At 34.7% G+C, this 23,628-nt stretch overlaps 3 protein-coding genes across 5 annotated transcripts; 2 read left to right on the top strand and 1 right to left on the bottom strand.

Moving 5' to 3' along the window:
• Positions 1-3,447: 3,447 nt before the first annotated feature.
• Positions 3,448-7,608, bottom strand: LOC123902793 (methylthioribose kinase-like). Its single transcript, XM_045952587.1, has 6 exons — positions 7,186-7,608; positions 6,766-7,075; positions 5,860-6,034; positions 5,573-5,774; positions 5,006-5,220; positions 3,448-3,982 (listed from the first exon to the last, which is right to left on the bottom strand). The coding sequence occupies exons 1-6, from the start codon at positions 7,372-7,374 to the stop codon at positions 3,817-3,819; spliced, it is 1,257 nt and encodes a 418-aa protein (XP_045808543.1). The 5' UTR covers positions 7,375-7,608; the 3' UTR covers positions 3,448-3,816.
• A 2,050-nt stretch (positions 7,609-9,658) lies between these two features.
• On the top strand, positions 9,659-13,736 carry LOC123902792 (elongator complex protein 3). The gene is made up of 9 exons (XM_045952586.1): positions 9,659-10,378; positions 10,482-10,551; positions 10,652-10,824; positions 11,400-11,574; positions 11,937-12,103; positions 12,228-12,447; positions 12,569-12,673; positions 12,919-13,071; positions 13,362-13,736. Exons 1-9 carry the CDS (start codon positions 9,909-9,911, stop codon positions 13,518-13,520), a joined length of 1,692 nt encoding a protein of 563 aa, XP_045808542.1. The 5' UTR covers positions 9,659-9,908; the 3' UTR covers positions 13,521-13,736.
• Positions 13,737-15,278: 1,542 nt separating this feature from the next.
• Positions 15,279-23,272, top strand: LOC123902791 (kelch domain-containing protein 4). Of its 3 annotated transcripts, XR_006807724.1 has the most exons (21): positions 15,283-15,560; positions 15,643-15,729; positions 15,806-15,874; positions 16,256-16,388; positions 16,480-16,526; positions 16,632-16,718; positions 16,797-16,858; positions 18,003-18,045; positions 18,208-18,288; positions 18,482-18,598; positions 18,895-19,000; positions 19,197-19,260; positions 19,473-19,515; positions 19,615-19,845; positions 19,930-20,091; positions 20,220-20,351; positions 22,073-22,216; positions 22,430-22,516; positions 22,813-22,881; positions 22,990-23,163; positions 23,203-23,272. XR_006807724.1 is itself a non-coding variant. In XM_045952584.1 (20 exons), the coding sequence occupies exons 1-20, from the start codon at positions 15,429-15,431 to the stop codon at positions 23,080-23,082; spliced, it is 1,989 nt and encodes a 662-aa protein (XP_045808540.1). In that variant the 5' UTR covers positions 15,279-15,428; the 3' UTR covers positions 23,083-23,272. The 3 variants fall into 3 exon arrangements, 2 of the variants coding, with proteins under 2 accessions (XP_045808540.1, XP_045808541.1); XM_045952584.1 differs by having other exon boundaries at positions 15,279-15,560; positions 22,990-23,272; XM_045952585.1 differs by having other exon boundaries at positions 15,295-15,560; positions 22,079-22,216; positions 22,990-23,272.
• Positions 23,273-23,628: the final 356 nt, after the last annotated feature.

Below are 23,628 nucleotides of genomic sequence, written 5' to 3'. Positions count from 1 at the left end.
GAATTATCCTTTAACAATTATTGGTACTTAATATGAATTTACACAAACGGGTTATACATATAAACATAGAAAACTCGAGATAGACCTGCAATTTCCAATAACTTATGAAATTCTTGGCCTATTGTCTGTTATAATTAGATTATCACATTAAAAACTACGCCGAACAGTCACATATGAAGAAAGTCGGTGAGCTGTGAGTTCTATGCTTGTATATATTTCTGTAATCCTCTTAAGTTGTGCTTCTTCCCCTATCTTAGATATTGGAAGTGATGCAACCAATGCATCAAACTGCAGAAGAAACAACATATAAATAGCTGAAAGGATCACTCATGAGATGAATGGTCTATTAAAATTGTTTAAATAGGCTACTTGGACAGAAAGCACCATATGCATAATGTGGCATACTTGGACAAAAATTTAATAGGCTAGACTTTATTAGTTAACATGTTTCTATCAACATGTCTAATATTACTTTAAAGAGAATCATGTAACTAAATACCACATCTTGTTCCTATACTGTTTTATTATACATATACCAAAGTATTCTTTCTGGAAGAAAATGAAATTAGTGTAAAACTGTTGAGCATCTATAAAGTGAGTTGTATTGTTTAAAATATGTGATACTACATTTCCATGTTTGAAACTTAGAAACTTTCTAATCTTACTTTAAATATCTATTTGTAGGCCACTTCTAACATGAAAGAGTGAGGTGCACCACTTGTCAATATCTCAATAACGAAAACAAATTTTATAAAATCCACCGTTGGATTGAAACTTTATATTATATAGATCATTCATATAAATTTTTAGAAAAATTGAACATCATTTGGTTTGTTATTGAGACCGACCAAAATTAACGGTATTTAGTAAAAATTCATAAACCGTTAAACTTGATGAGACTCAATAACATATTAAATGATGTTCAATTTTTCTAAAAATTTATATCCATCGCAGGAGTAACTTAATGGAGAAAATTTCTAGTTCACTTGGATAACTATTACTTATAATTATAACAATTTCTATTTAGAAAATTAAAATTTCATTTTTTAAGAATATTTAAAAGGGTTACATACACATACCAGCCAAGTTAAGAATATATTTAAAAGGGTTCATAATAATTCTAAATTTACTATAACATTATAATGTATGGATGATTTTTTGTCTTAAAATTGATCTAAACTAAACCATGAGTACCCATTGATAATAAGATGAAAGAACAATGACCCTCAAGACTGACCGGATCTAAGGCATGAGGCTAAGGATCTTTAAAAAATGAATTTTCAATTTGATCTTATTTTTGATAAATTATCGCTCAAAGATATAAAGTACTATCTAAAATTGTGCTAAAGTTATATGACACGCTTTTTCTAACATAAAATAGTGAATTAAGTCTTCCACCATACACAAATATCTATCAACCGTTGGATTAAAGCAAGTTCATGAATCTTAAAATAAACTATGTGTATAACTTCGCCTCTCCCTTTGCAACTCCGATTGTAGTTTCCTCTCACTTCCACCGTTGCTACACCACGCAGCCCTAAGCCAGCCACCCCTAAATCTCCGTTATTAATTTATTATTTTTCTTTTGTTACAATAATCTATGTTTATTGATAATAAATTTGCATGACAAATAATTTACACGTGATGGGTAGATTTAATTTTATATTACATGCAAAAACATGTATACATCCAATCCAATATTTTTTGCTAAACATAGCAATAATATATTTTCAATGAATTATATAAAATTAAGTGAAAATAATTTAGTCAAAGGCTATTGTTAACTCAATGCACTTCAATAAAACCACCAACCAATAATGATGTAGACCGTAGAGAATAGTACTTCAAATGTATTTTCAATTAAGGCTTAATTACATTTTTTGTCCCTTATTTTTATATTAGGTTTTAAGTTGGTCCCTTATCTTTTTTACATGTTTCAAGTTAGTCCCTTCCGTCAAATTTTTCACTATTACCGTTAAATTTGGACACGTGTCATCCGCCCAAGTGTGTCACGTGTCCAAATTTAACAGTAATAGTAAAAAATTTGACGAAAGGGACCAACTTGAAATTTTCTGAAAAGATAAGGGATCAATTTAAAACCTAAAATAAAGATAAGGAACCAAAAGTGTAATTAAGCTTTTAATTAATTAATTAATTAATTTATGTATACATTTATCTTGATTTCGTAGTTGTCCAATTCATAAGGATATATTGTAAGATTTAAATCTAAATTAAGATTAAACAAATATACATGTTTAACATATTATGACATATACTTTAGTGCGGAAACAAAATAGTCATAGAAGCATGTATAAAATCATAGGATCGACAAAATAGTCATAGATTGGTTCTTCCTCAAACGGTAATTGGACCGGTTTGGTTCGGTTTTGAGTGAATCCGATGTCCGAACCAATGAACTCTCGATTGGTTCGATTTGGTTCGGTTTTTACTGTTTTTCAAAAATGAATCCGAACCAAACTATCGGTTTGGTTCGGATACTTTGATCGGTTTTACATCGTATTTTTTTCCGATGTATTCCATGCTATTTTTTTTTTAATGGCAAAATTTATTCAAGCTATCTCCAAACAAGTACGAGAGAAGCAAAAGCGAACTAAGGAAAAACAATAAAAAGCACCAAGTGGTGAGGTGAGATAGATCATAGATGAGAGCAGCTTGTCTGTTTCTCTCGTACGCGACTGTGATGTGAGTATATGTGTTTCTAAGTTAGGGTTTCAATGAAGGCAGATATAGTTGTGAGGCGCTATTTTTTTTAAAGGTAGTTGGGCTGCCTAAAACAACAAATGAACATATATTATATATATCGGTTTGGTTCGGTTCGATCCAATGGATCTGAAAATGAAACCGAGAACCAAACCAAACCACATTGGTTTTCTATTGGTTCGGTTCGGTTTTGATCCGAACCAAAAAAATTGGTTTTTTTTTTCGGTTTGGATTGGATCATCGGTTCAATTGGATTTTTCTGAACCGCTTACACCCCTAGGTACCCTGATGCCTTGATTCTCTTCAAATGGGGAGAAGAGAGTGTTTGCTTACATACGGTGTATTAGGGACCATAGCCTTATATAGGGTGATGGCTGATTTTGTGAGGATGAAGGCTGGTTATGCTTCAGATCAATGGAGTCCTCCGGGTGTAGGGGATCAATGGGACCAAGGATATGAGGTCACAGCTCACTTTTTGGACTTCTGTGATAACATCAAAAATGGGTTTATGGCGGATTTGAACACGATGATGAAGACGAGTTATAGTGAGAGTTACTTTAATGACTTGCTAGGGAAGCCGGTTGCTCAGCTGTGGAGTGACTATAAAGCCATGTATAATAATAACACTAACTAAAGAAACCATACCCCATAGCTGGTGCTAATACGAAAACAGATAATGTATTATAATAACCAATTATAAAGGAAAATTGATACCACCACAAAACATTAAATATAAGGTAAAATATATTATTTAAATCCAACAGCATTAAAATTACAATACTGAATCAGTAGAAGCATCATCTTATCCATCATATTTGATAATTGAGTATCATATCAAAAATAACTTCAAATGGAACCTTATGTAATCACACGAAACTTGTAAACAACACAGTGTACACTATTGCAGTGTTATGCTATCAGTACCATCTCACCACAGAGAAGATACAAGAAAATTCATTCACTATACATAACTTGGCAGAGAATCAGTTATCCGGTAGTACTCTACTCACCAGGCCAAAATCTAAGAGATAATATATTAGAAAACAGATAAATGATGGGAGGTAAAGGTATTGATATAACAAAACCTTGTCAAGACTAAAATTGCTGAATTGCTGAGACAATTTCAGAAATGCTCTCAAATTTTCTTCTTTCCTTGAGAAGCGTCTTAGCTAAATTGAGTGCCCGATGTTCACAGGTTGCCCGTTTACCAGCATCAGCAATAGATTCAAGATCCTCAACATGTGCCACACCAATAATTCTCCTGTGTGTCAAATAGTTGAAATGGAAGAGTTAGTCATAACACATTCTCATTCTTTCATGGACACAGGCTGTACAAAACAACCCATGGAATTCCAACTAATGTTACTCAACTATGATTAAGGCAGGGCAAATGATACTCTGGAATTGACACCAGCAGGTTTTTGGAATCTATTTATTTTTCCTTTATACAAAGTAGGCCTAGTGAATATAACATCAGGACAAAAAATGCATAATGGTATCAGCTGTTAAAATCCATGGTTCAATTTGCGAAGGATATGCTCCAAGGTAGGTGTAAGGGTAACCCCAAATGAACTTGACTGAAAGTAATCTTGATTGATATTGCACACATAACACCAAAGAATATAAATACTGTCGAGCAAGACAGGCTTGTTTTGATGGAAACAAAAAACTTCAAAAAGGGGAAAATATTAAAAATACTAGTGATGTCTGACAGGGAAGTGAAGGAAATCATGCTAGTATTTAGTCCACAGGCACATGTACACCATATTTACACATATATGGATAAAATGCACTAAGAGAACCCATGTCAAATATCCAATTAGTTCCAATTAAAAACTTATGGACAACACTTTGACATTAAGCCTTATGACATCAGCCTCAAAAGAGATCAAGCTCCAAATATAGTCATAGTGATTTTCCACTAGGAAAAGAAGTGAGACTGCAGTGAGATATTAAAATCATACCAGTTTGATTGGTGAAAACAAATAAAAAAATACAACTGGGAAAAAAATCACTAGAGCACTTTATCAAATTACAGTTCATTGACCTCCTAAATCCCTCCCAATAATTCGATTTTAGTTTTATCCTTCTTGTCAGTCGTACTTAACGGTACTTCGAGTTCTACTTATCGTGTCCACATATGCCCAAATCAACTAACATGCGGCTCTACCAACTTTTCTACAATAGAAACCACTCCATAGCATTCAATTGAAAATTATTATTACAACCTCATTTTATTGTTTTTATTAAAAGAGCAAAAAAAAAAATCAAGAGAAAGAGGCACCTTATCATTTTGGCAGCACCAAATCCGAGACTATCATGAAACACATCTGTTATGTATTTCTTCTGTACAAGTAGCTGAACTTCAGGATTGTTATAGATTGCTGGAAGATATGCCTCACCAGCACCATTTTTATGTTCATCCCAAAGTGCAGTGAATTTATGGTGGAAAAGATTCCAAGTGTCTTCAATTGTCTTAAGAATCCATTCCTTATATCCCTGCATAACATATTGTGTTAAAGAAAGATATAGAAATGTAAAGATTAGAGGATAAGAAAACCTCAACAAAGAAAAATAAGAGGAAAAAAAACTGAAACAGAGAAAGGGTACTCCTAAAAACTAGTCGATGTTGGAGAGATGTCCAATCTCTTTATATATCCAACATCCCAATTCCGTAAAGAATATCACATGCTGAACACCTAAGAGAAACCATGCAAATTATTCTAGCCCGCAACCAAGTTTTCCATTGTTGCTAATGTTGGGCTAAGAAATCTTATATTATGTGTTAGTAACAAATACAGAACAGAATGAAAGGTACAGGCCAATAAAGACATGGAAATAGGGGACCTACTTTTCGATCGTTTGCTTGATCAGCATGCCCATCCTGAGAATAGTACGCCAAAATCAAGTTTCCCAGGAATGCTCCAATATCAAAACCGATTGGTCCATAAAATGCAAACTCAGGATCAATAACTTGTGTTGATTCACGAGTAACCATCACAGAACCAGTGTGTAGATCTCCATGTATTAGTGCCTGAGCCCTTTCACAGAACCTGAATGAACATAAATTCTCATCAACAAAAAACCAAAACAAAACAACAGCATAAAAAGAAGAATAAAGTGAGTCGTATATAATACTTCGATTTCAGCTCAGCAACTTCAAGCTTTAGTAGATTGTCTTCCCGAACAGCCTTGGCATCTTGGTCCAGATAAGGAGAATTCCAGCGATTATACTCAGAAACTTTATAAGGGTCGGAAAAAACAACCTGCTCAGTGAGCCTGCATAACTCCACATTCCCGCAAAATTCGGCAACTGCATGAAGCCAGGGTGAATTAAGGCTAATAGTAACATGTCTTGAGGTAATATAAATGTATAATCATGTTTTCAAAAACCGTATATATATAGCCACAAGGAGAGAACATTGTTTACTCCATCCATTTTCAAACAAGACACTTAGTAAAGACTGACATTTAGGGCCTGCTTTGGATTGGCCTTTGACTTTATCTCCTAGCATAAACACTCGTGGGACTGTTTGAGAGAGCTTATGGAAACAATTTATGATATGTCCACAAGTTGTTATCAATTCTTATTTCCAAAAACTCTTCAGGATAGCTTATGAAAACATCTTATAGCAAGGGCACTTGTTAAGGAACTAAATATAGTTAAACTATCTTGAAATTTGTGTAGTCAACTTCTAAAAAGTGTAAAAGGTGCTCTTTTCAATGCAATTTTTTTTTTGTTTCCTTAACTAGTGTCTCAGGGCCACCGGTTAGCATGACCCTTTATATATAAGCACTTATATGATAAATATTTATATAATAAGCGTTTAATTGAGTTGTTTATCCAAGGACAGGGATGCAAAGCACAGACAAATGACAAACACATCAGGGAACCAAAGTTTCCAATACAAAAAACACTAAATTTAAATAACCACTATCAGCTCAATTGAATTTCAGGCAAAGTATCAGATTCTAAAATATAATAGTTTCAAACTTTTAATTACAAATAAATATGTTGAGGGTGTGAAAAGGGAAAGTTCATACCGTCCCGTTTATGCTCAGTGGTAGAACGAAAAAGCAGAGAAGTAAAAAAGAGTGTCTTTGCCATGAAATCAGACATATGTTCAGCTAACAAAGGGTACTCAACACCAGCAATCAACCCTTTTCTGAGAATTATATGCGGCGGTTCCAAATAACGCATACCAATCAAAGACATTGTACGATCAAAATGATAAACTTCTGGAACATGTTGAGGACACAGTTTACCCTCTTCTTTCAAAGCCAACGATTCAAAATAAGCTCTTTCTTTTGTCATCGGCCATGATTCTCCTATGCAACGAACATATGGTAAAGCCTATAACAACAATGCAAAACCCATTAAAAATCTCAATAAAAAGAAACGAAATTTCGAAAAACCCATGATTTATTTGAACAAAAAAAGATTGGTGGGTGTGAAAATTGTACCTGTTTGAGGACAAAAGAACCAGTTGAGTTTGAAACGATGAAGACGAAATTAAGGTTGCCATCTCCGACTTCTTTAACGGTTATGTCGGAAAAGTTGTTGCCGAGTTTTGATGAAAGGGAAGGGATTGATTTTATGTATTCGATGAGTGTGTTTTCGTTGAGAGGTTTGAACTCTGAGAAATTAGACATAGTAACAACTTGGTTTGAGCGATTGTTGTGGTGCAAAGTGAAAATAGAATTTGTTGTGTTATGCTTTAAGTTTACTTTTGGAAGAGAGACGCTACCTTCTACTGTTATTTTACTTTGAGGAAAATGGAATGACTAAATGAGTGAGTGGTGATTATGGTAAGGAATTGAATAGCCAGAGTTCACTGAACCTGGTCACATATTTTTGTGCCTATCTTTTCTTTCTTCCCTCAAAGGGCGTGGTTCTTTTTTCTTTGTTCATCTAATTTTAATATGGAAAATGCTAAACAGGGGCACTGGTTAAGCATGTTAAAATAGAAATTTTGTCTCGAAATGCGTACATTCAATGCCTTAAAAGTACAAAAAGTTGTCTTTTCAATATAAATTTTATTGGAACGAGTGGTTTGCAGTCCATAAGCTGCGAGGTAACGATAATCATGATGCTCCGCTTGCCAGCACCAATCGGTGGGAAAGGCCTCGTATAGGATGGTTAAAGTGTAATGTAGATGCAGCATTTTTTATCGGTGCAGGTAGGACCGCGATGGGTGCTTGTTTTCGTAATAATTCTGGTGAGTTTATGGCTGGAATTACGCAGTGGCAGCAACTGACTTTATCAACAGAGGAGGGTGAAGCATGGGCATTATTGCAAGCTATGAATGAAGCTAAGAGTAGAGGTTTTGAAAGCGTCCAATTTGAAAGTGACTCTCAAGTGTTGGTTGATGTTATTCGTACCAAACGGCGAGGCAACTCAGAATTTCTTTTAATCGTTAATGAAATTATTCTTGTTATGTTATCATGTGTGAACTTTGAAGTTAAGTTTATTAGGAGACAAGTGAATTCGGTTGCTCACACGTTAGCTAGGGCGGCCAATTCTTGGACTAGTTTCCATAGATTTGAGATGATTCCTTCATGTATTGAACTTTTGATAAGTAATGAAATGCAGTAAGTTTGTTTGGTTCAAAAAAAAAAAAAATATATAAATTTTATTTTTTATTTCCTTTTTAGGTATACTTAACAAGTGCCCCGGGGGCACTGTTTAGCATGACCCTTTTAATATAATAAAAAAAATAATATGATTAAAAATAGTAACAAAACAAATTATAGATAGAAACAAAATAAAATAATTTATAGGCATAAATATAGGAGAAAAAAAATACATAGAAAGAACATAAGATAAATACAATAAAAATATGATGTGTTTAAAAATATGAACAAAACAAATTATTATTATAGATAGAAACAAAACATAAGAATTTATATGCATAAAAATAGGAAGAAAAAACAATAAAAATATTATAGAAAAATTAGTAAATAAAAAAATTATAGAAAAAATAAGAAGAAACCGCATAAAAATAGGAATACAAAAAAATTCCATACAAAAAAAAACATAAATAATATTTTTCATCAAACAAAGAAAAAAAAACATAAACAATATTACTACCAAGTCAATAAACTCATGCAAATACGCGAGTCTTTAAAATAATTTATCTATAATAAAGGCATGATTCTTGTAGAAACAATTTGAATTCCAAACACTTTAAAAAATGAAATTTTATAGTCATTATATTACTTAAAAAGAGAATTTGTAATTGATCCGGAGGTAAGGGGTTTATGTGTACTAGGGGTAGGGATGGCAAAAAAACCCAAACCCGAGAGACCTACCCGAACCCAAACTCAAGTCAACGGGCGAAACCCGATTTGACTGGGTTTGAGTTTGGGTTCGGGTGACACCCGATAATATGGGTGTGGGTTTGGTATCAGTCAAACCCATACCCGAAACCCATACACCCACACGAAATATTTTATAATTACCTAATTACCCTCATAATCTCCCTCAATTTCCTTGGAAGATAATTTAATTTCTTGAAAGTCTATGTTGTAATTTCTTGAAAGTCTATGTTTGAATTTCCTTGGAAGACCTTAATTTTAGTTGTAATTTAATTCAAAGTCTATGTTGAAATTTAATTTCTTAAATTTGCAAATTATTTTCAAATGTGTTGCGGGTTTGAGTTTGGGTGAAAAAAACTCGAACCCAATGGGTGTGGGCGTGAGTGTTGTTTTGCCACCCGAACAACATTTGAGTTTGGATTTGGATTTGGATTTGGGTGATAATTTCGGGTGTGGGTTTGGTAAGTGTCAAACCCGCACTCATGGGCGCCCATTGTCATCCCTAACTAGGGGTTGTTTTGGATTCACTTATTTTTGACACATAAAATTGTATTTTATTTTTTTACACATAAAATTGTATCTTTTTTAAAACATCAAAATAAGGTAGAGAAAGTAAATTGACCAAAAAAAAGTAAATCTCGGCAAAGTAAATTGATTTGGGATTTTACTGTTGACTTCCCTTGCCCAGTTACGCGAACCGGAGAGAGTGAACAGAAGAAGAAGCATAACGCATACGAACGATAGGGAAGAGTAACCACCCAAACCCTAAAATCAAAATCACGTCATTTTGTTCGTGAATTTTCCAATAGAAACCACAGAGACAAAATCTTCCAACAGTTTCATTCTTTTGGTATTCACAGTTCTCGAGTATGGCGGCTGCAATGGTAGCAGAGCCGAAAAAGGCACCACGGCCGGGGAAAGGAGGATTCGAAGGCCACGGCCTCACCGAAGAAGAAGCACGTGTACGCGCCATTGCAGAGATTGTAAACTCCATGGTTGATCTATCTCATAAAGGCCACAAAGTTGATCTCAACGCTCTCAAATCCGCCGCGTGCCGTAAATACGGCCTCTCACGTGCGCCCAAACTTGTTGAGATGATTGCTGCTTTACCTGACTCCGAACGAGAGGTTCTTCTTCCCAAACTCCGAGCCAAACCTATCCGAACTGCTTCTGGAATAGCTGTTGTTGCTGTTATGTCAAAGCCTCATCGTTGCCCTCACATCGCCACCACCGGTAATATTTGTGTTTACTGCCCCGGTGGTCCTGACTCTGATTTTGAATATAGTACTCAGTCTTATACTGGTTATGAACCTACCAGTATGCGTGCAATTCGAGCTCGGTACATTTCTTTTCATTTTCTTAAAGAAATGAAAATGCAAATTGTTAAATGAAATTATTCTATGAACGCATTAATTTGATGACTTTGTTTGGTTTGGATTTAGGTATAACCCTTATGTGCAGACAAGAAGTAGGATAGATCAGCTTAAGCGTTTAGGTCACAGTGTAGACAAGGTTTGGAGCTCTATTATTGTCTATTGAATGATCAAGTGGATGGAATATACGCGTGGATGTGGTTGTAATGTCCTTGTGTGTATGTTTTATTGTTTTTCAGGTTGAGTTTATATTAATGGGTGGAACTTTCATGTCGCTTCCAGCGGATTATCGTGATTACTTTATAAGGAATCTTCATGATGCGTTGTCTGGACACACATCTGCCAATGTAGAAGAGGCGGTGACTTACTCTGAGCATAGTGCAACCAAGTGTATTGGCATGACAATTGAAACGTGAGTTGCATGCCATTTAATTATTTGCAAGTTGCATAAAAAATGTTAAATTGAGTTTTTGTTGTGTAAAGTTTTGAATGGAGGAGTGCTCTGGACTTTTTGGTATTTTGGACACGTGGGGAGAAGACTTGTAGAAACTTTTATAAGGAGAATGGGTCATATGGATGTTAATTAAAAAGTTAGAACTAGAGAGAAACCAGGAAAAACTACATATCAGGCTATTAAGATTGATTTTGGTTTAAATGATTTGTCATTAGACATGATTCACAAGAACTAGAAGACTTTACGTGCCATTTGATTCACGTAACTAAGCTCCCCTTATGAAAGAAGACTTTTATTTTTATTTTTGTTGTAATCAAAATAATGAAACAAGATATTACTTTATAACTTTTTTGCTGTTATGACAACTATCGCAGTGACATAAACTGGCTATGATTTTCTAGGGATTTTAAGCATTTCTTGTTTGAGCATATCCATGATTATATTTGTGGAATCTGTTGAGTAAATGTTAAATGGTCATAGTTGATGTAACACATTAATGAGCTCTTATAAAGTTTTGCACTTAAATTTCTCAGGAGGCCAGATTATTGTCTTGGGCCTCACTTGCGACAAATGCTTAATTACGGTTGTACACGATTGGAGATTGGAGTCCAAAGCACCTATGAGGATGTTGCCCGTGACACTAATAGAGGACATACTGTTGCTGCTGTAGCTGATTGTTTTTGCCTGGCTAAAGATGCCGGTTTCAAGGTTAGTTACCGTCGTATCAATCTGCACCTTGTGACACACTCTGTCCTGTCAAACTATTCTCCTATATGCTGAATCTATGTTTAAAAATTGATATATACATGCTCAAATTTGTAATGAACTTAATGACCTTGTATAGGCATATTACTCGGACATTATATTTGTCTTGACAAGGACAGGCTTTAGATAGATTTCATCGGTATAATAAGCAATTTTGTATAGGCATATTACTCCCCAATGGTTTGGGTTTCCCTAACTGTATCCCTTTAGAATACAAACTTGGCAGTAGGTTAGTCATGAGAGTTATAAAATATACTATTTGTTGTCATCTTGTTTATGCTTTTCTTTTTTGGCTTTTGCTTTAGGTAGTTGCTCACATGATGCCCGATCTTCCAAATGTTGGCGTTGAAAGGGACATGGAAAGTTTCCGAGAATTTTTTGAAAGTCCTTTGTTTAGAGCAGATGGACTTAAAATATACCCCACTCTTGTTATACGTGGAACTGGGCTTTATGAGCTCTGGAAAACTGGCAGGTACCTATCAAATGTGATGTATTCTTTCAAATGCTTCGTTCCCAAACTCTTTAATTTCTATCTGATTATTCATCATGATTAAAAGGCACATGGAAAGTTAAATTGTTTGTTAATATCATTGTAGGTATAGAAATTATCCACCTGAGCAACTTGTGGACATCATAGCAAGGATCCTTTCAATGGTACCTCCGTGGACACGTGTTTATAGAGTACAGCGGGATATTCCGATGCCTTTGGTTACCTCTGGGGTTGAGAAAGGGAATCTAAGGGAGCTAGCATTAGCTCGAATGGAAGACTTGGGATTAAAATGCCGTGATGTCCGGACCAGAGAAGCGGGAATCCAGGTAATTATCTGGAACCAGTCTTGTTTGGGAATTTTATTTAACAAAGATTTATAATTCTTGAGACACTTTGTTTACTAGTATTGTTTTGGAGCACCAACCGACATTTTGTATTTCTTTGCAGGATATTCATCACCAAATTAAGCCAGAAGAGGTGGAGCTTGTTCGTCGTGATTATATGGCAAATGAAGGTTGGGAAACATTTCTGTCATATGAAGATACACGGCAGGTAATTTTACCCTTCTTCCCTCGGACTCTTTTGTTAGTGCCTATCCTTGTGTCTATCATCATTTTGTACTTTTAAGAGTTCTAACATGTGAGCCTAGTTTGTAGCTTGCATTGTTCCTGTTGTGAATATTTTTCCTTCTTTATTGTGAATCAAAGGGACAGCTCCTATTCTTATCTTTAGTTTAAAATATTTATTGTTGACGGAACATGACCCTGACATTGGTTGTGTTGTCTGCTCTTGAACAGGATATCCTCGTTGGTTTGTTGCGACTGAGAAAATGTGGCCGAAACACTACTTGTCCAGAGCTTATGGGCAAGTGTTCTATAATTCGTGAGCTCCATGTTTATGGAACTGCTGTACCAGTTCATGGACGGGACTCTGACAAGCTACAACACCAGGTAATAGTTTCATGCTAACACATAGATGACATGCAACATCAATAAGAATCTTCACATGATCTTAATGGATAAGATTATCTGAATGTATACCAAAAAAAAAAAGATTATCTGAATGAAATTACTAAGTTTTGCTTTTTGAGTTTGTGTATATAAAATTCTCTAGCCATGCAGTCTAATATCCAAGAAAAAGATACATGTTGGATATTCACAATGTAGCTTTTCTAAGAATACCAATATCATGTCCCTTTATGTCCTCTAATTGACCTACTTTTGACCAAAATTATTAACAGGGTTATGGTACGCTTCTTATGGAGGAGGCTGAGCGGATTGCTCGGAAAGAACACAGATCAACTAAGATAGGTGTAATTTCAGGGGTTGGCACACGCCATTACTACCGAAAATTGGGATATGAGCTTGAAGGGCCTTACATGGTGAAATATCTAATGTAATAATAATAAAAAATTACTAATGGTTATTCGCCATGTAATTTTGTAGCATGTGTTGGTGATTTGTTTTTTATGCTTATCATACGGCATTCATATTTTTGCTCAATGGTTCCATCACCTCCCATTCTCTCCTTGCTAGTACTGCGGATTAAGATACTCGTTTTTGTAGTTCGGTAGTTTTCTGTCAAACTTTAATAGATTACCTTGCATTCGCGCCTATATACACAAGCTGACTGTATGGTTATGCGAGTTTGTCCATATAGCATTGTTGTAACTTGCGTTACTTTGTTTCTTGTTAACAATACTATACCTTTTTTTTTTTGGGTGAATACCAATACTACATGACTAGATTGAATAACTCTACATGTTTCAGTTTATGATTTGCAAAGTGAACATGGCACAAATTTTGGAAGGCTATAAGTGGCACCTATATTTTACGCATAACCAGACCCTCAATTTGGTCTTTTAGCTTATACATTTCCTACACATAACACAACCGTTTCTATATAATGGCTTCAAGGATGCTATGTGATGCAAATTATAACCACCGCAAAATCAGCAGCTATTATATGAGCGGTTGTGATTGAAAACACAACTTATCAAAAGAACAAGCCTTTATACTTATGTGTCTTTTGCTTTGGCTCTACTAGTTTTGTTGGTGCGTTGAGGTTTTCAAGACCCGAACAGTTGAATGAGTACATGAAATGATAATGGATCAGTAAACAACTCATCTGATGCTAACTTGAGACTTATAAACCTTATGTTGAGAGTGGACTGTGGTTTTGTGTCAAATTTTATCATGTGCTTGTTCATCGTGTACTTGTAACTTGTTCATCATGAAGTCGTGTAGTTTGTTCATCATGAAGTCGTTCATCATGAAGTCAAAGTTATACAATCAGAGCTCATCATCTACTTGTTCATCATGAAGTCATGTAGTTGTTCATCATGTACTTGATAGTTAATTTTCTTTGAAGATGTTCTTGATAGTTGACTTAGTTAAATTAAATCAACAATATATTATAATATAAAAATAAAATAAATGTATTGAAACATTAATTCTAAACATTGCAAATAACATTCTATAGTTCTATTTTTATCTCTCACTTATTTTTCCATCTTATACACGGATTACGTAAATACATATAATCTAAAGAAATACTAAAGTAACATATTTTTCACACTTACAAACCAATAATTTAACCTTATCTAAAACTATCATATTAGTTATTGATTGACTAAATATGTGGTACGTTTAATCTGTAAAATATAAGTACCAGACAGAACACAAGACAAACGTTTAGGGTATTGAACAAACTTTGTGTTGTATGATGTTGTGGACAAAAAAGTTATTTTGGTATTTTAGACAACTTGTACATGTGACAAAAAGTTGTCCCGTAATTCTGTGAGATAAGAATTTCAGTTTTTGTATTGTCCCTTGGTCCTAGTTTGTCAAGTACCAGAAACCGTTTTAAAATCAAACACAGTATGACAAAAGTTGTCATATTCAGTCTCATATTTTTTAGCAGATCAACAACATACCTTTTATCAACGAATAAACAACAATTTATTTAGACATATTTATTTATTGACATTATCATTTTCCTAAGAATTTACTGATAAAATACACTCCAAGTTGAATGACACTAGAACAAACAAATAATTTGTACCGAATTTGATAGAAAATAAAATAATAATTTTGAGGGAAAAAAAAATTACATTGATAATTATTTTATATAATTTCTAAATTAGAGTTATTAATTATAATTATATAATTAAAAAAAAAAAAAAAAAGAGTGGAGAAGAAGGGTGAGAGCAAAGACATCGTTTTTAGGCGGCGGCGGAGCGTGAGCGGCAACGGCAGGTGTTCAGAGCGGTGAGTAAGAGAAACGAAGAAAGAAGAAGAAGAAGAAAATGGGGAAGAAAACAAAGAAGCCTGGCAAAGGAAAAGAGAAAACGGAGAAAAAAACCGCAAAAGCCGAAGTGAAACGAGCTCGCAGGGAAGAAAAAAAGCTTTCTCCCGAAGACGACATCGACGCCATTCTCGTAACTAATTATAACTACTCTATGCTTCTTCTTTCTACTTTTCTCCAACCAATTCCAAAACCTAAAATTGTTTTTGATACAGTTGAATATACAAAAAGAAGAAGCTAAAAAGAAAGAAGTTCACGTTGAAGATAATGTTCCCGCTCCTTCTCCTCGCTCCAATTGCTCGGTATCGTAGCGCCGTCAGTTAACTCAATTTCTAACTCATCAGTTCACATTTTGAATTTTATTGATTGATTCTGCAGCTTACTGTTAATCCATTGAAAGAGACAGAGTTGATTCTCTATGGAGGCGAATTCTACAACGGGAACAAGGTTAGTGTGATTGGTTACTTGTTTCTTGAATTGAATTGTTATGATTTGAAGTAATTTTTGTGAATTCATGTTGTTTGGATATTTTAGATCAAAAAATTGCTTTTGAGTGTATGATTATCAAACAAAAGTAGGTTTAACATGTATATAAAGAATTACAGAAAGTTAGAATTGATTCCGCTTTAACATGAAAACTACAAATAGTTGCTTTTCTGCTCAGAATTGATTCTGGAATAAAATTGATTCTCAAAATAAAAACCTAACATAAAAAACTATGGTCAAACTATGTTTGACCTTTGCAAACTCATGTTTGGGAGTTCCCTCCATGGAATCAAACATGCACCGAGTAGTTGCAACTTACCATCACGATTTCAATCTATGCAGACTTTCGTCTATGGTGATCTTTACCGGTATGATGTTGAGAAGCTGGAATGGAAACTGATTTCGAGTCCTAATAGTCCTCCTCCACGCAGTGCTCATCAAGCTGTTGCTTGGAAGAATTATGTTTATATTTTTGGTAATTTGATTTGGTTTTGTGTTGATATTTGTGTGGATTTGTGGAATCACACTTGAAAATTCATGTGTCTTTTTTTTTTTTTGTGCTTTAGGTGGTGAATTTACATCTCCAAATCAAGAGAGGTTCCATCACTACAAGGTTAAAGCTGCATTGCCTTGCTTCTGTTTGTGTAACGAAAATGTGGTTATCTTTACTGGGTTTTGACTGTTTGGAGATGCTACTTTTGAATTTTGATCTGTGTAGGATTTTTGGATGTTGGACCTGAAAACTAATCAGTGGGAACAGCTTAATTTAAAAGGGTGTCCTGGTCCGCGTTCGGGGCATCGGATGGTATGTTCCAGTTCTTTTATGGAACCATGTATCTCACTGAACTCATGTTTTTGATCAAATTATTTGGTTCATTTGCAGGTATTATACAAGCACAAGATTATTCTTTTTGGTGGCTTTTATGATACACTTAGAGAAGTGAGGTTGTTGACACTGCTTAGTTCTTTATTATTTGTATTCAATTCTTTTTCGGCATCTAATGAAAAACTTGCTAGGGAAGCAGAGATTGAGCTTCTTATTAACTTGAGTTACATGATATCTTTGGATATTTTCTTTTCTAGTGAATGTTAGCTTGGAAACATTGATTTTTATGTTTTGGTTTTAAGGGATGGAAATTGCTTTTGATTATGCCATATTTTGTGTGGATGATTGTAGATTCACAACAATTGTGGTTGAGTGGTCTCTCATGGGATTGCCCCCCCCCCTCTTATGGTCTGTAGTTGTATTTGGAATGGTTGAGTTGGCCCACAGAAATTTAAGTTATTTAGTAGCAAGCATGATATGAATAAGGGTCAAGATGAGATTTTACGTTACGGCAAGTGGAATAATGAAGGTCGGTGGTGGGAGTTTTGTTAGAAAAATGATTGAAATAGTGAGAGGGAGGGGAGAAAAAATGGGGAAATATGAAGTGGAATTGGTATTGTCGTTTTTTATGATAAATTTCACTTCTGCTCAACAAAATTCTCTGTTTCAATTTTATTTCTTTCTTTAAGTTCTCTTTTATGTGTCTCATGATGTTACATTCTTTGCTTACCGTGACTTAGAATTTTTTCGCGAAAAATTGTATATGCCAATATGGTAGTGTTCAAGTATGTGACTATTTGTAAACCAAAAAAAAAAAGTATGTGACTATTTTTTTATGTCTTGTGAGTAAAACGACGAAGCATTACCCTACAGGAAGTCAGGAACTAGCATTTAGTAATCAGAGAGAGGAAGGCACTCCAGTTGCTATGTGAAATGCCATATATAAGCCTTCTGAAATTTGTTATCAACTTGATTTTTATGGCATTTTTTGAAAATGAATTGATGTTTTGTGGTTTAAATTAGACTTAGTTTGAAACAGTATTCAGAAGCTCATTTGTTTTTGTTGTATCGTAATTATGTCATGAAGTTCTATTTCTGCCTCTCAAAGTATTGTATGTTATTGAACCTATATATTTTGAATCACGATGCCCTTTACATGTGAGACTTAAATGGGAGTCTTTAAAACATTCACAACTAGAGACCAATTATTGGTGTTGATTCACTTAATGATCTTTCTATGCCACTTCTTAATTGGTTTTGCAGGTACTACAATGATCTATTTGTATTCGACCTTGATCAATTTAAGGTAAAATTTATTTTAATACATACTATACTGTGTCGTAATTATGTTGACTTACTATTTGCCATTCCAAGCATAGAACCAAAATTTCGGGTTGTTTGATGTAATAATTATAATGTTGATATAATTTTTTTATGCGATTAACACCAATCTGATTTTGTGCTGCAGTGGCAAGAAATAAAGCCTAAGCCTGGAGCAATGTGGCCAACTGGGCGTAGTGGTTTTCAATTATTTGTTTACCAAGATGATGTAAGTAAAATACTAGTCCCCATATACGGAGATAATTTTAGTTTTAAATTATTTATAGTTATGCTTTTGTTTATCAATATTGTCAAATTTTCCCATGTGTTGTTTCGTCATTTTTATTAATTAGGGTGGCTACTTGAAGAATTTTTGTAGTTTAGAAGCTGTCTTTTTTAACAGAGTTCCTTTTATATTGCAGATTTTCTTATATGGTGGCTATTCAAAAGAAGTTTCATCTGACAAGAGTGCCTCTGAGAAAGGAATTGTTCATTCAGATATGTGGTCCCTTGATCCTAAGACTTGGGAATGGAACAAGGTTGTGGTTTGGACTTTGGAGTTTATTATTAGGTGAATTTGTATATTTCTCTTCTTAGGCTAGTCTAAGATTTCTTTTGGCTTAGATTTTTACACGGTAATTAAAATGTCTCTAGTAAGTTTTGAATAGCAGATGAAACTTCTACCTTGGAGTGTCAATTAGTCATGTGATTTTATTCTATCTTTTTTTCCTTCCATCCCCGTTCCCCCCTCACACCCCTTGACCCCCAGAAAAATAATGTGTTATTATTTCGTATTCCAACTGTTTTTTAACAATCCTTTCTCCCTTTTTGACAGGTCAAGAAAAGTGGGATGCCTCCTGGTCCTCGTGCAGGGTTTTCCATGTGTGTTCATAAGAGGAGGGCACTGCTATTTGGTGGTGTTGTGGATATAGAAGTTGAAGGTAGATTTTTCTGTTCATGATTATTTTTTCAATTAGTGACCATCTGCATAAACTTTTAATTAAATGAATGGGACTCACTGTGTGAGATCTCATTACTGATCCAACATTCAGCTTAAATTGTTTTCGGAGTAAGTGTATTTATTTGTCTATGCATGCTGTAAGGTTAGTTTTTTCTAATTGCACTACAATCATGCAGGTGATACAATGATGAGCTTGTTCTTGAATGAGCTTTATGGCTTTCAGTTAGACACCAATCGCTGGTAAATCTATATCGCTTCAGTGATTAATACATTGTTTTCTAAAGTTGTCATTTATGTAATCAATTCTTCCATTTGCTATTGATTATAGGCCTTTGTAAATTTTGCATTAATTTTTCATTTGATCGTCTCTGTATATGCTGGTTAGAGTTAAGATGTGCTCTCATATGAAACGTTTGTCGGTTTGCTTATTGTTGATGCTGTTTGTGTAACAGGTATCCTCTTGAGTTAAGAAAGGATAAATCAACAAAAGATAAGGTAGATTTGATACACTGTACATTTATACTTCCAATTTCTTGAATTTTTTGACTATTTTGTGTGCAATAATATTGTTGCCTAATGAAATGAGTTTTGCAGTTAAGAAAGACTGAACAAAATTGTACCAACGATGTCGACAAGAAGGTAGAATCACTATGTACTGCAAGAGATGAAACTGATGATATGGAGTGCGAAGAAAGCAGCATTGTTGATATATCCCAGAATATTGCGTCAAAGATGGCTATTGCTGACAGTGAAACACTTACCAAACCGGAAGGAAAGTCCAAGGAATCTGGTGCTAAATTGGACATTCAGAATGGTTTGTCCGAGGTACTCATTTTGGACGAACAATCTTATGACACTATTTTTATTGTAGCTCATCTATTTATTATTGAATTTCTCCAAACTTTCTAGGTAGTGAAACCCTGTGGACGTATCAATTCTTGCATGGCTGTTGGAAGAGATACATTATACATATATGGTGGCATGATGGAGATTAAAGATCAAGAAATCACTCTTGACGACTTGTATTCTCTGAACCTTAGCAAACTTGATGAATGGAAGTGCATCATACCAGTTTGTGTTCTTTCCTTGACTACTACGATTCCAGTTTTCTTAATCTATAATGTATTATGCATGCAGCTTTCCAAATACACATTTTCATTTTAGCTGCTATAGCTTGAATTCTTTTTTCTTCCCCCCAGGCATCAGAATCTGAATGGGTGGAAGTTTCAGAGGATGAGGATGATGATGAAGAAAATGAAGATGATGACGACGATGATGAATCTAATAGCGATGGTACAAGTGAGGAGAACGAAGAAGATGATGACGATGAGGTGCCCTTTCTAATCTCATAATTCCAACAAAATAAAAACAAGTGAATTAAAATTTAAAACCACAATTTTACAGTGAGAACCTAGAGAAATCCTTTTTTTTTTCCTATAGGAAACATTAACCCCAAAATATTGTTAATCCTGATCGATTCTCTTAGAAATGAGTATTGGGCATAACTCATCCTTACAAAACCGGCTTGTAAGGTTAGTTTATAAACACTTAGTCAGACCATCTCTCAACCGATGTGAGACTTCTTAACACACCCCCTCGCGTCCAGCGCTATTGGGCTTGGTACGCGGATATAAATGGTAGGTGGCCCGATATCGGGTGGCCCAACGGATCTTGGAGAGGCTCTGATACCATCTTAGAAATGAGTATTGGGCATAACTCATCCTTACAAAACCGGCTTGTAAGGTGAGGATTGCCTCTAGTTTATAAACACTTAGTCAGGCCATCTCTCAACCGATGTGGAACTTCTTAACAGATTCATTAATGAGTCATACCTCATATGTTATGGTTAAATGCCATCCCTTATTTATCTTTTAATGTTTAGACTTTAGAAAAGGGGAAGAAAGCACTCATTTGGTGTGGCTGCAATTAAAGGTTCAAATGTTTGGCACCAAATTGAACCTTCAATTCAATTTCAGCAAGTGGAGTGTTCTTTCGTTTTCTCAAAAACAAGCCTGAGCAAAGGTTAAAAAGCGACATTTGATCACTGTCCACACAATGGCCATGTGCAAAATCTCGTATATTACCAGTGCAATAGAATTTTGAATTAGTTGTAGTTTTTCTATTAAGAAAAGAATAGTCCAGATAGGTTTTAATATGGGTAAGTGTTTTTAGCACAAAACACAAGGAAAAGGAAGATAATTTACTAGACCCACTACTCGTCGTATTTGGTTTGGTAAGCCACCTGTTATGTTATGGAAGAGACTAAGAGGAAAACATAAATGATTCACAGTTTTTTAATGAGGTTATGAGTTCTAAGGGTATGCTGAATAAATGGAGGTGAACCCTTATCTTTTTATCTTGATTCTAGATGAACTTAATGAACATGGCGCGCTAATAAAATCCGATCTTTCAACTCTATCCCTTCTCCAGCTAACCAAGCAAATTACCAGCTCCCTTACGACACTGGAGGCATTTTTTTTTTTGCAGTTGATATAATTTGTCGGAGAGTTGAGTGAAGAAGTGAATAAAAAATTGGAGATACACAAATCCTAACTTAGAGATGAAAATGGGCGAATATACAACATCATAAATCTCACGTTTTAAATACCATATACCTATCATACAAAGTGACGTGGAAAGAGAGATGTCAACCTAGGATTTGAATAGGTGTAATGTTGCAATGTTGGGCAGTAGCAAAAAAAATAAGAAAATAAACTCAAAGGTGTACAATGTAAATACAAACGGGTTTCTCCCCAAGACACGTTGATTTTTCTACATAATGACGCTGTAATATTTTGATGGGCAAAAGTTTACCTTTCGAGACAATAACTTGCAGCATGATATTTGCATTTGCCCAAGTTTAAGTTCCATGATAGACACTGACCATTTCTTAGTTATTTTTCTTTAAACTTGCAATAGCTATTCTACACACATAATACTGTCAAACATATGTGTGATCAACTCTCCATAACCAGGCAGTTTATTTTCCCCTTTTTCTCTGAAACATGTGACTTTCTGCATTACTTACTTGGCTTTACGTTTTGGTCACTAGGTTCAGAATGCATCAGATCAGGTGGGAGATGCTGTTGCCTTAATCAAGGGAGGGATAAAGAATCTGCGTAGGAAAGAAAGAAGGTCACGGATAGAGCAAATCAGAGCTAGCCTTGGCTTGTCAGATTCACAGAGAACACCATTGGTAGTTTATCAATATTTCTTAAGACATTTTGTACAGTTGATTTTAGATTGAAGCTAGCGGTTGCATGGAATTTTTTATTTTTGTTCCATTAAGCTCTACTACCTTTCCTTATTGTGTGTGGTTGTCTTATTGCCTACAAAAGCATCTCTGAGCTTCAATTAATATTTCTCTTTGTTCCACTTCTTTCTTAATTGTTTCTCATTGCATGTAAAGGCAGGTGAATCCTTGAGAGATTTCTATAAGCGTACAAATTTGTATTGGCAAATGGCAGCCCATGAACACACCCAGCACACCGGAAAAGTAGGTTATTTCTTTTTATTCTTTTGTTATATTCCTATATAATTTTCCGTATAAAGCTATCTGATCTGTAGTAGATTCACTAGTTTTCTCCCTTCCTATATTTCTACTACTGCAGATTTTCTTTTACTTAAATATTAGTAGTACTATCAACCCTTTTATGTATTCTGGAGGAATAGGGAAATAATTCAGCTGGTCTTTCTGTTTTAAGTTCCTCTTCGTACCCCTTATCTTCTCTGATATGTGAAGACACACTAATGAATGCCTTATGTTTGTGGTTAACTTTTTCTGGGTAATAGGAACTCCGCAAGGATGGTTTTGATCTTGCAGAAGGTCGATACAGGGAGCTAAAACCTATTCTTGACGAGGTATTGTTTTTTGTTCTCACATCATTGCCTCAAATTGGTACCTAAAAACCATTTATATCGTTACTATTTGTTTTTAAAAATTCTAAATATTTTCTTTGGTCACTGCAGCTGGCTGTATTAGAAGCTGAGCAGAAAGCTGAAGAGGCTGAGGGCCCTGAAACTAGTGCAAAGAAAAGAGGCAAGAAGAAAACTAGAAATTGATAATTTGAGGCCAGGGTAGAGTGTGCCCGAGAATGATGCAATTTACAATTTTGTTTTAGTTTGATGTCCTTATTTGCAGAGGTAGTTCTAAGAACTATGTTTTGGGTACAAGGTGTTAAGTACTTTATGTACACACTTAGTATGCATTGATCATTCTACATGTAATCAGTGCAAATATGTTTGTTTGTAAGGCACTGATTTTTGTCTGTGACGCTTAGGGGTGTACGTGGGCCGGATTGGGTTGGGTTTGACCAAAACCAAAACCCGAACCACATAGGGTACTCCGGTTTGGGTCTAGTAAAATAACCACCCGTTATAACGTTGGGCCGGGTTGGGTAAACCCACTAAATTCTGGGTTGGATTGGGTTGGGTAGTGGGTTACCCAAATTATTTTTCTATTTTTTTATATTAAATATCTAAATGTCGAATCATTATATTTTTCATAAAAATAACTCAACCATTCTATTTTCTTAAAAAATAGTGTAACTTTTTTTCACTATAAAAAATAATCACTCATTTTTTGTGTAAATCCACTAATTTACGGAT

This window comes from Trifolium pratense, linkage group LG1 (genome assembly GCF_020283565.1).
Source record: "Trifolium pratense cultivar HEN17-A07 linkage group LG1, ARS_RC_1.1, whole genome shotgun sequence".
Lineage (NCBI taxonomy): Eukaryota > Viridiplantae > Streptophyta > Magnoliopsida > Fabales > Fabaceae > Trifolium > Trifolium pratense.
Note: the sequence above shows the minus strand (reverse complement) of the source record. Positions and strands in the feature narration are given on the sequence as shown.